Genomic DNA, 11919 nt, shown 5'->3' with positions numbered 1-11919 from the left:
AGAGGAAGGGGAAGGGGAAGGGGAAGCAGAAGGGGAAGGGAAGAGGAAGGGGGAGGGGAAGGGAAGAAAAAGGGGAAGGGGAAGGGGAAGGGAAGGGAAGAGGAAGGGGAAGGGGAAGCAGAAGGGGAAGCAGAAGGGGAAAGGGAAGGGGAGGGAAGAAGCATTTATATAGCACCTACTATGTGCTAGGCACTATGCAAAACATTTTTTTAAACCCTTAGAATCAATGCTGTGTATTGGTTCCAAGGCAGAAGAGTGGTAAGAGCTAGGCAATGGGGGTTAAGTGACTTGCCCAGGGTCACACAGCTGGGAAGTGTCTGAGTCCAGATTTGAACCCAGGACCTCCCATCTCTAGACCTGGCTCTCAATTCACCCTATGCATATCTCACTTTTCACAGAAGATATCTCATTTGCTTCCCAGTACCAGGAATCTCCTTATCCCTCCCAGCTGTATGAATCACAAATGAGGTAGGTGAGCCTGGGAAGTGTGTCTTGGGCCCTTGGGTGGTTTCTGAAGAATCCAAGGTGTTGAGGGACAGGCGTGTCTGAGCAGTGAGGCCTTTGGCTCCCGGCAGGCTCCGGGCTGAGAGGAGAATCCTTGTGGCTAATCTCCCTAGGAAACAGCCTCCAGCTCCCTGAAGGAAGGGAGGAAGGCCCCAAAGACCTCCAAGCCAGTGCCCTGGGCTTCTGGTCTTCCCGGGCCCCAGGGGTGCACAGTGACATCATTGTAGGCTGGGCCACCCGAGATAATGGATTGGCCAGGGGGCTAGGTGGGGCAGGCAGTCTGGGGAGACTAGAGGTCAATGGTTTGACCAGGTGGCCTAGATCCTTACTTGCCTTTCCTGAAAATTCACTTCCCTTTCCCTGGAAAAAAAGAAAAGAAAAGCTTACAGTCTCCTCCACCACCATCTCCCTGCCCCCACTCCATCCCAGGGCCTGGGAATGCTTCCCATGGTCCCTCCTCCACCCTGGCCCGCCCCCTTGGGACACCTCCCAGGGCTCCCAGCCTGGCTCCAGTCCAGTCCGGCCAGTTATAAAGGAGAAGCTGCCAGCCACTGGCGCACCTGGCTCCAAGAGCTCCCCTGGGGACCAACCAAAGTCCCAGTTCCACCTGCCAGCCCTTGAGCATCCAGAAGACAGAAGGCTCCGGGGAGACAGCTGAGGTAACTGAGTGATCCCAGAGTTGGGGCTGCTTCTGGGGGAGCTGGAGGTGAGGGTGAGGCTGGGAAGAGGCTCCTGAGCTAAAGGCTTGAAGATCAGTGAATGTGAAGAGGATAAATGACAGGGGGAGGTGGGGGGACACCGAGGCAGGCACTATTAGGGATCCCCATTTTAGAGATGAGGAAACTGAGGCCAACAAAGGTTAAGTGACTTGTCCAGGGTCACAGAGCTGGTGTTGGAGGTTGGATTTGAACTTAGATCTTTCCCAACTACGGATCAAAAACTCAAACAAGATGTATAAAAAGCATTTTTCATACCTTTAAAGTACTATTTAAATGTGAACTATTATGATTACTTGTGTGTGCCCAAGTCCGCAGAGAGACTTATGCATGGCTGTGCCTTTTTGGTAAGGCTCATAGATTGAGAGCTGGAAGGGTTCTCAGAGGCCATCCAGTCTAACTCTCTCATTTTACAGATGAGGAAACTGAGGCCCAAAAAGAAGTGATTTATTCAAAGTCATAATAAGTGGTAAAGCTAGAGGTTGAACCCAAGGAAGGAAAGAAGGAAAAGAGGGAGGGAGGAAATAAGCATTTATTAAGCGACTCCTAAGTGCCAGGCACTATACTACACACTTTACAAATATGTCAGTTGACCCTCATAATAGTCCTGAGAGGTAGATGCTGTTACAGATCGGAAATGGAGGCAGATAAATATCAATGACTTACCCAAGGCCCTACAGCCAGTATCTGAAGATGAGTTTTCTTAAGGCTTGAGTCTTCCTTTCTTAACTCCAGGTCCAGGGTTCTATCCACTATGGCACCCTCTGCCAGCACCGCTTCCACATGTGTGTTTCTGTATGTGCAGCTCTGTCTTTCTCTCCTAATGAGGCAACCCCAAGAGCCCCGAGGAGAATGGAAAGCAGGCACATCAACGCTTCCCTGGCTGCTCCCAGTCAAAGCTAGGCTGATGCTATAAAACAAACGGAAGGCCAGTTCCTCAGCTTAACCTTGAAGGACATGGCCAGCTTTGGGCTAGGGCGGGTTTGCTTCTCAGAGGTCTACAGTCTTTCCAGGATCTTCCTTTTCTGCATGGTGGAACTTCTCAAAAATCTGGCCACTGTGGGACCCCCAGGCCTGGGATGCAGATCATTCAAGATTGAACAGAAAGGGAAATGACCTGCCCAAAGTCATCTGGGTTGTAAGTGGCCATCGTGGTTCAGACTCAGATCTCTGGACTCCAGTCTGTGTCTTCTTTCCACCACACACCTCCCACTGGGTATCAGAAACAGAGATGCTAAAGAAGGTGCCGATGGCCAACTCCAATGTGACGGAAGGTCAGTCCTGCCATGAGGCAGGGAGTTGTCCAGGATGATCTCGGAGCCTCTGAGCAATGGCCATCGGCTGAGTCAGAGAGGACACCCTCCACTAGCATAGCCTCCAAGAGGCTCATGTCTTTCTACAAGTCAAGGCTATCCATAGGAACTAGGGTTCCCCAAATGCCTCCCCTACATGTAGTGAGCTCTTCATCTCAGGAGAGAGCAAGTGAGTCCTAACCGTCTTCCCACTCTCCAGAAAGCCAACTCGGGTCCACCCTGAATTGGGAGGTCCTTGGAGTTATAGACCAGAGGTTGGCCATGCCAAACCTAAATGATGGTCTTCAGAGGTCTATAGAGTTCATTCAATTCACAGTAAAAGGTTACAGACTCACCCAACCTATGGAAAATAGGGCTACTCAGTTCTCTGTAGGGACTGTCTCGGAACCAATGGGAGCTCAGGGTCCCAGAAGGCAGGGAGGGGGAAGAATGAAGAAAAGCAATCCCAGAATCTCACAGCTGGGAGGGACTGCTGAGGCATTTCCTCCAAACCAGACTTGGACAGGAATCCCCTTTCAGCCTCCACTTGAAGACCTCCCAAATGGGGAGCTCACCACCTCCAGAAGCAACCTATTCTTTGGGAAAACTCTAATTACTGGGAAGGTTTTTCTTTTTCCTCTCCCAACCTACAGTGTTTTCAAGGCAGTTCCCTTCTGCAGGAGTAAGAGGGTTTCTCCTTGTTTCCTGAGTGGCTATCCCCAAGCTTAGCTTTCTCTTGTCCCCCCATCTTTGAGCTCACAGTGTCCTGAAGCTTAAAGTCTGTTTTACAACTTAGACAAACACTTCTAGAATATCTGGATAATCAGATGGTCCACTTGCCAAAGAAGGCTGTTCTCAATCTATAAGGAGTTGGGAATGGGATGAGAGAAGAATCCTGAAACTGAAGAATTAGAGGGTTGGAAGGTTGCTCAGCATCCCTTCTGGTCCAGACCCCTGCATAAGAGGAACCCTCACTATGATGCACCTGATAAGTGATTGATTATGCAGCCTGAAGATCTCCAAGGAGGGGATTGATCTTACTAGGCAATAGGACCTGGGAAAATTGCTGCCAGCCGCTTCTGAAAGGCGACTAATGCCTATGGATGTAGCTCAAAACTGTCTTGTCTCAGTAGGGCAGGGGAGTACAGGAGTTGGCCACAGTCCTGAGTTCTCAAACTTGCTAGGGAACAAACGGAAGATAATGCTGGATCTGGAGCCAGGAAGACCAAAGTTCAAATCCAGCCTCTGATACTTGCTAACTTGTGACTCCGGGCAATGTCTCTGCTTTAATTTCCTCAACATTAAAATGGGGATGATAATAGTGCCTAAATCATAGTATTGTAAGAGATGGATGCAGCTTGGTAACTCAATAGGTTAAGAGCCAGACCTAGAGATAGGAGATCCTGAGTTCAAATGTGGACTCAGATACTTCCTAACTCTGTGACCCTGGGCAAGTCACTTAAGCCCTATTACCTAGCCCTTAATGCTCTTCTGCCACACAGTATTGATTCTAAGACAGAAGGTGAGAGTTAAAAAAAAAAAGAATCAAATGAGATAATATTTGTGAAGCACTTAATGCTTGTTCTCTTCCCTTTCCTCTCCCCACTTCCCCATTTATCAGCATCCCCCCAAGGGTTCTGGTCCATTCAGCAGGTAGAGAAATGAATGCCTCAGTTTCCCTAAATTTCCATGCCTGCCTTCTTTCTCCCAACCCCACCCAGATGGAGAGTCACCCAAGCCAACACTAATATGTGTGTTCCTCTGGAGCATGTGGGTAGACCTGCTCTGTTACCAGGAGAGGAGCATGTGCAGGCCCCCAGGGAAGATTCCTGGAGCCAACTGGAGTTGTTTGTTATCTGTGAGCCACTACACAAGTCCAACAGCAGCCACGCACTGTCCATTGATGGCCCTGGGCTCCTTACCCTCCTGGGTGCCCAGAATCCCAGGCAGCCAAAGCTCCCACTGTCCAGTCCAGCCAGGACCAGGAGGAAGCTTGGTACCCTCACTCCTCGGACCCTGGCAATTCCAGGCCGATGAGACCATGGGGAAAGCCTTGGAGGACACAGGAAGCACAGTGGGATCTCCCCAAGAGAGGGTTTATTTGGAGAACACAAGGGCTCAGGGGTGGCATCAGAACAGAACCAGAAGAGATGGATGACGAGAGGAGGTAGCCAGAGATCTGCCCTGTCCCCTTGTCGAGAGCTTTGACCTCAGCTGGATCCCAGGCTCTGTCTCAGAAGAGAAGCCCAACTGGCTATGGTGGAGAAGAAAACAGGCATTTAGTAAGCACCTACTCTTTGCCAAATAAATTCTATCTTATTTGATCTTCACAACAACCCTGGGGAGTAGGTGCTGCTATTATGCTCATTTTACAAATGGGGAAACTGAGGCTGAGAGCGGTTAACTGACTTGCCCAGGATCACACAGCTAGTAAGTATCCGAAGTTGGATTGGAACTCAGATCTCCTTGACTCTAGGTCCAGCACTCTATCGATTGGGCCACCTAGGAGGACTTAAATTGTGGATCTCAGCAGGCTTGAGTGAGAGGCTGCTCCCTATCACCTCATTATCCCCTGGCCTCAAGAGGAGAATCGACCATCTATAAGGTTACTCTGATCTCTAGGACAGGACTTCCTTGTCCCTTAACGACCCATTTGAAGGTCTTTCTTCTTTCTCTGAGCTCATGGCTGGCCAGCTGCAGAACCCAGTCCTGGGCTCAGTTTGTCAAATGATCTATCAGTATTAATGATTTGGGGGGGGGGCTCAGTGGACTGAGAGCTTAGCCTGGAGACGGGAGCTCCTGGTTCAAATCTGGCCTCAGACATTTCTTAGCTGGGTGACCCTGGACAAGTCACTTAACCCTCCTTGCCTAGCCCTTGCAGCCCTTCTATCTTAGAAGCAACACAGCACTGATTCTAAGACAGAAGATAAGGGTCTTTAAAAAAAGAAGGTTGACCAGGCAAGAAGGGAAAGGCTTTGAATTGCAAACAGAGGGTTTTCCTGGGATTAGCCATCCTGGAAAAAGCCAGCCCCAGCCAGACCAGGTGTACCTTTTTAATCATAACCAAATAAACCATCCCTGGCCTCTGGAGCTGGGGAGAGTCACCTCCTAGAACAGGGGGGAGGGATAATCACCTGATCCGGCTCTGGCCCACCCCTCTGACCCTGGGGCCCAGGCCAAGGTCCCAGTTCCATGGCCCTAGTAGAGGATAACCATGGAGAGGTTCAGGCTACAGCCTGGGGACACTTCTAGAATCCATCTTATCTCCCAGGGGGGACCCGAATACTCATGGAACCCCACTCGCCCACCCAGACCCTGACTCCCCGCCATCTGTCCCCTCGGCCTCCCCACATTTTCAGATAACTCCAACAGCAATTATAGGAACACAGCTACAAAACACTTCCTGCATTTAAAACTAGGTCTAAAAAATTGGAAAACCATTCATTGTTCATGGGTAGGACGGGCTAATATAATAAAAATGACAATTCGACCTAAATTAATTTACTTATTCAGTATCAGAACTATCAAACTGCTTGGATAACTCCAGTGACTTTGTTGAGCCTGGGCACCTTCCTTGTCCTTAATAGAGCACCCAGCCCAAGGCAAAGAAGCCTCTCCCAGGCCCTTGTGGCCCTCCCCACCCTGGTCATGGGCCCTGGTTCTGACCCAGCCCAGCCAGGACCACTGATAAGAGCAGCTTGCTTTCAGGGTGGGAATGAGCCTCTCCCAAGGCAACCCAGGGGGCCTGGAAGCATAAGAATGAGGAGAAAGGTGAGATTGGGGCAGGGATTGGTTAAGATCCAGCTCTTCCTCTGGGTCAGTCCCCCAGTCATCAGGAAGCCTATATCCCTAGCCTCCTCTGCCCCCTGGATCCTTCCCCTTGGGCATGCACATTGCCCAGGCAATACAGAAGATGCCAGCCTGGCCTCTCCCCCCTTCTTCCAGGGCCCCTTGGCCTCCCAAAGTCATAGTGCCAGCGATTTGAAGCTGGAAAGGTCTTAGCGGTCATCGAATCCACCCCCTCATTTTACAGAGGGAGAAACTGAGGTCTGGAGAAGAGAAATAATTTGCTCAGTCATCCAGGTAGTGAGTGAGTGACTCCAGCCACTGGATCACACCATCCTTGTGGGTCCTCAGAGATTTGTCATCCCATTCACTCAAAGGGAACGGTGAAGGGTCAGCTGGGAATGTCCAGAGACACAGTCCCAGCTGGCAGGCTTGCCCGCCCGTGACCCAGATACCAAGGGACTTGAGCGGTCATCTCCCTGCCCCTTCCTGCGCTGGCTCCCCGCTCCCTCTGACTAGCTCATCCTGCCTGCCCTGGCTGTGGGCAGAAGGTCAGCAGAGCCCTGCCTGGACTCTCCCCACATGCCATTGCCCTGCCCCAGCCCCTCTTTTTCTCCCACCCGTTCGATGAAGGCTTCCCCAGCCGCATCCCTAGCAATGCCCAGTACCTAGTGGGTCCTTCTCTATTGGTCTCCACTGTATTGAGTGGACTGGAATCTTAGTGGAGACACAAGCTCTGTGGGCGCTCACGGTGGACCTTGTGGGTCCTGACGTCCGCCACAGAGAAGGAGTGTCCATCATAGTAGATAGAAGACCCATTGTGTTGACTTGAGTTCGAATGTGACACTTCCTGGCTCTATGGCCACCTTGGGCACATCACTTCAACTCTCCAAATATCAGTTTCCTCATCTGTAAAATGGGGATCACAATAGAACACAGCTTCCAAGGCCATTGGGAAAATCAAGGGAAATAATGGAAACCAGGCTGTAGATAGATCACTAGGATTCATGAGGCACCCTTGGTCCTGAAATTCAGCTTTCTCATCTGTAAAATGGGTACAGTGAGAATACCTGCCCCGACTCAAATGAGATAATGTTGGCTAAGCACTTTGCAAACCTTGAAGCCTTCTACAAAGGCTGGCTATGATGAGGCTAATTTCTGGCAGTCACTCAGTTCAATTTGACAATCATTTATTAAGTGCCTGCACTTAATTCCCTGGGCTCCATACTAGGGATACAAAAGAAGAAATTCAATGGTCCCTGTCCTCAGACAGCTTACATTCCATATTAACTTCCTGATTAAAAAAAAGAGAGAGAGAAAGAAAAACTAAAGAACCGTAGATCTGGAGCCTAGAGGGACCTCAGAGACCATGGAGTCCAACCTCCCCATTTTTACAGATGAGGAAACTGAGGCAAATGAGGTTAAGTGACTTACCCAGGGTCACACAGCTACAAAGTGTCAAAGGCCAGCTTTGAACTCGGTTTTCCTGACTCCAAACCCAGCACATTCTTCATTGAACCACCTAGCTGCCCCTCAAAAATATAACATTTATATAGTGTTTATTATTTGCCAGGAAAGGATAGTTGGGTTGCACAGTGGAGAGATCACTGGGCTAGAGTCAGAAGGGCCTGATTTCAAATCCGGATTCAGATACTTCCTAGTTGTATGACCCTGGGCAGTCACTTCATAAGCCTGTTTGCCTCAGTTTCCTCATCTGTAAAATGAGCTGAAAAAGAAAATGAGAAACCAGTTGTGTGACCCTGGGCAAGTCACTTCACCCCCATCACACTTCTGCCTTGGAACCAATCCTCGGTATGAATTCTAAGACAGAAGGTGAGGGTTTAAAAAATAAAATAAAGCCCACCGAGTCAGCGCCGTGTCCAGGCCCCGAGCCAGAGCTCCAGGAGTGGGCAGCGAGTGTCCAGCCCTGGATCACGGCCGCTGGCTTTCCTCCCCTCGACCCCAGGTTCGGACCCATGGAGACCTCGGGGGAGCCGCAGAAGGACGAGAAGCTCATCGAGCTCTTCCACTCCTTCCGGGACATGTTCAACTTCTTTTGCTCCAACACCACCATCCACGGCTCGGTGCGGCTCGTCTGCTCCAGCCGCAACCGGCTCAAGACGGCCTTCTGGAGCCTGCTCTTCCTGGCCACCTTCGGCATGCTCTACTGGCAGTTCGGGCTCCTCTTCGACCAGTACTGGCAGTACGCCGTCATCGTCACGGTGTCCGTCCGCTCGGAGCCCAAGATGTTCCCGTCCATTACGCTCTGCGACATGAACCCTCACAGGTAAGGGGGTGCCCAGGTGTGCGGCCGGGGGCCTGAGCAGCGCCTTGCCCACCCCCCAGCAAGCAAGCGGTCAGTTTTAAAGCCTCGACGCCTGTCCCAGCGTCCACCCTCAAACAGAAAAACGGCGAGGGCTTGGCCACCATCTGAGGCCACATTTGAACCCAGGTCCTTCCATCTCCAGGTCTGGCACTCTATTCCCTGTGCCACCCAGCTGCCCCCCAACAAGCAATCGTTAAGTGCCTCCTAAGTGCTGGGTTCTAAATCTTCTCATCCAATAGGTCCCAGCTCGTGGACCAGTACCTGGAGAACTTGGATGAATTTGCCCAGGAGAACATCTATTCCTTATACAAACTAAACATCACTCGAAGACAAGCAGGGGGTCCAGGCGGTCCAGCTGCCAGCCCCAATTCCAGCTTGCCCTTTCATCTCGACCGAAGGATCTATCTGGAGGAGCTGAAAGAGGGGAACATTCACAAAGTCGGGTTCAGGCTGGTGAGTGCAGCCTCCTGGCATGCCTTCTTCACAAGCAGTGAGGGATCCCACCCGGCCGGGGACAGTCGGTCAGAATAGAGGCTCCTGGCAGCAAAGAGAAAGGCTGGTCCGGGGCCTCTCATTCGAACCCCACACGCTGTCCCCTACCGCCTCCCATCAGGAAGCCCTCGAATTCTACAGCCTGGGCTCACCCTATGTAGGACCCACGGAGGCAGGCACAGGCAAGGTCACCCGAGCAGGATGCCCGGGCTGTGTGGGTGCAAAGGGTGCCCACGTGTGTAGGCACCCGCTGACCAGACCAGCTGACCAGGATGCAAGGGACCCATTGCCTGACAGGGAGATTGGGGGAGGAAGTGAGCCAAGGGGGCCAGAAGGGTGAGAGCCCGAGAAGCCCGTGGCTGGGTTGGAGAGAAGCCACCAGCTTTCGTTGAGTCTTCAATGGTCTCCATTGGCCACAGATCTTCCTGGGCAGAAGGAGGGACCCATTGCCTGATGGGGAGGTTGGGGGGAAGGAGAGGAAGTGAGCCAAGGGGGCCAGCAGGGTGAGAGCCCGAGAAGCCCATGGCTGGGTCGGAGAGAAGCCACCAGCTTTCGTTGAGTCTTCAATGGTCTCCATTGGCCACAGATCTTCCTGGGCAGAAGGAGGGACCCATTGCCTGATGGGGAGGTTGGGGGGAAGGAGAGGAAGTGAGCCAAGGGGGCCAGCAGGGTGAGAGCCCGAGAAGCCCGTGGCTGGGTCGGAGAGAAGCCACCAGCTTTCATTGAGTCTTCAGTGGTCTCCATTGGCCACAGATCTTCCTGGGCAGAAGGAGGGACCCATTGCCTGACAGGGAGATTGGGGGAGGAAGTGAGCCAAGGGGGCCAGCAGGGTGAGAGCCCGAGAAGCCCGTGGCTGGGTCGGAGAGAAGCCACCAGCTTTCGTTGAGTCTTCAGTGGTCTCCCTTGGCCACAGATCTTCCTGGGCAGAAGTTGGGGCGCAGGGGCCAGAGCTGGGGGCCAGTGAGGGGCCGGGGAGGAGCCCGACGCCTCTCTTCTCCACCCCAGTGTAACAGCACAGGCGGGGACTGCTTCTACCGCAACCACTCCTCAGGCGTCGCTGCCATCCAAGAGTGGTACCAGTTCCACTTCATCAACATCATGGCGCAGCTGCCCCACCACAATGAGACATCCCCCATAGACCACAATGGCCACTTCATCTTCAGCTGCTGCTACAACGGGGAGGCCTGTCAGAAGCAGTGAGTGTGCGGGGCTGGAGGAGATGGGAGGGGGACGAGGCCCAGCCAGGAGGCTGGGGGGTAGGACAAGGAGAACTGGAAGGGGTGCTCTCGGCGGTGATGAGGGGGAAAACACTCTTTCCTGCCCTCTTGGAATCCATGCTATGCCTTAGTGCCAAGGCAGAAGAGCGGGAAGGGCAGGCTTGCCCAGGGTCACCCCTCGAGGAGGAGTCTGAGGCCACAGTGGAACCCTGGTCCTCCCTCTCTTTGGCTTCCACAGAGACTACGAGATCTTCCATCATCCTCTCTATGGGAGCTGTTACACCTTCAATAGCCGAGGAATGAATGACTTCTGGAAGGCCAAACGGCCTGGCCTCACTCATGGTGGGTGCAGCAGGGGCCCACCGACCCCGGGGGGAGGGAAGCGAAGGGGTGCCGAGGACCTGCCGTCCCCCCTTGGTGCACCCTCGGCCATGGGAGAGCAGGATTCCCATCCAGACGGAGGCCTCCAGTTTCTATCCCGTTTCTCCCTGCTGCAGACGCGCGACCTCCCTCCTTTGGGAATCCCTCAATGAAGACGACCCGAAAGCGAGGATTCTAGGAGACGCAATGATAAATCAGGGGGACCCTCTCTCCCTCTTGAAGTCGTGACACTAATCGGGGGCCGCTAGGTGGCTCAGTAGAGGGAGAGCCAGACCTGGAGAGGGAGGTCCTGGGGGCAAATGTGGCCTCAGACACATCCAGGCTGTATGACTCTGGGCAAGTCACCTACCCCTCTTGGCCTCAGTTTCCTCATCAGAGAAGGAAATGGCAACCCCTCCCCCCCAGTGTCTGTGCCAAGAAAAGCCCAAACGAGGCAGGACTGAAATGACTGAATAACGAGAGTCCATCCAGAGACTCCCTGCAGGTCCCACATTGACCGGGTTTTAAAATAGAATGTTTTAAATTTAATTTTGTTAAATATTTTCCAATCACAATTGAATCTGGTTCAAGCCACACTCGGGAGAGGCCCGGACCTCACGCGGCCTGCGGTCAATGCGTCTGACACCTGGGCTGGACCATCAAGTGGGGCAGCGGGTCAGAGGGAGGCGCAGTATGAGAGAAGCTGGGCAGACAGGGACTGGCACCAGACGGGAAAAGGCCTTGAATGCCAGGATTAGGGCTAAAAACTCTCCTGGTGGGTCCCCAAGCCTAGCCTGCTCTGGGAAGAGCCGTGGCTGGGCTGGGCCAAGAGTCTCCCTCATCCTCCTTTCCTCCCTGCCAGGAATCAGCCTCATTCTCAAGGCCGAGCAGAACAGTTACCTCCCACTGCTGTCCACCGAGGCGGGGGTCAAGGTCATGATCCATGCCCAGAACCAGGTGCCTTTCCTGGAGCACCAGGGCTTCAGCATCCGTCCAGGCACCGAGACCACCATCGGAGTGCGGGAGGTGAGCCAGGGGGCCGGAGGGGCCGCTCTGGGCCTGAGCACAGCGGACAGCACGGATGACCAGAGCAGAGAATGTCGTCGTCAGAGGCAGAGGACCTGGCTCAGGAACTCTGCTGCCTAGGGGTGTGGCTCTGGGCTCAGTTTTCTCACCTGTAAAGTGGGAAGATTGGGTTAGATTACCTTTAAGGTCAATTCTCGCTC

At 53.0% G+C, this 11919-nt stretch overlaps 1 protein-coding gene across 1 annotated transcript; it reads left to right on the top strand.

The window, feature by feature from the left end:
• Window positions 1-839: 839 nt before the first annotated feature.
• On the top strand, window positions 840-11839 carry SCNN1D (sodium channel epithelial 1 subunit delta). Its single transcript, XM_056826206.1, has 6 exons — window positions 840-1163; window positions 8265-8585; window positions 8864-9077; window positions 10122-10312; window positions 10572-10675; window positions 11556-11839. The coding sequence occupies exons 2-6, from the start codon at window positions 8275-8277 to the stop codon at window positions 11837-11839; spliced, it is 1104 nt and encodes a 367-aa protein (XP_056682184.1). The 5' UTR covers window positions 840-1163; window positions 8265-8274.
• The last annotated feature ends 80 nt before the right edge of the window (window positions 11840-11919 follow it).

This window comes from Monodelphis domestica, chromosome 4, assembly GCF_027887165.1.
Source record: "Monodelphis domestica isolate mMonDom1 chromosome 4, mMonDom1.pri, whole genome shotgun sequence".
In the NCBI taxonomy this organism is placed as follows: domain Eukaryota; kingdom Metazoa; phylum Chordata; class Mammalia; order Didelphimorphia; family Didelphidae; genus Monodelphis; species Monodelphis domestica.
The sequence above is the reverse complement of the archived record's forward strand: the minus strand, read 5'-3'. Positions and strand labels throughout refer to the sequence as shown.

Bases quoted from the DNA above. Each gene is read 5' to 3' on its own strand.
- SCNN1D (XM_056826206.1), top strand. From the start codon at position 8,275: ATGGAGACCTCGGGGGAGCCGCAGAAGGACGAGAAGCTCATCGAGCTC. The intron at 8,586-8,863 runs GTAAGGGGGTGC...CTCATCCAATAG, and splicing joins TGCGACATGAACCCTCACAG to GTCCCAGCTCGTGGACCAGT. The intron at 9,078-10,121 runs GTGAGTGCAGCC...TCTCCACCCCAG, and splicing joins ACAAAGTCGGGTTCAGGCTG to TGTAACAGCACAGGCGGGGA.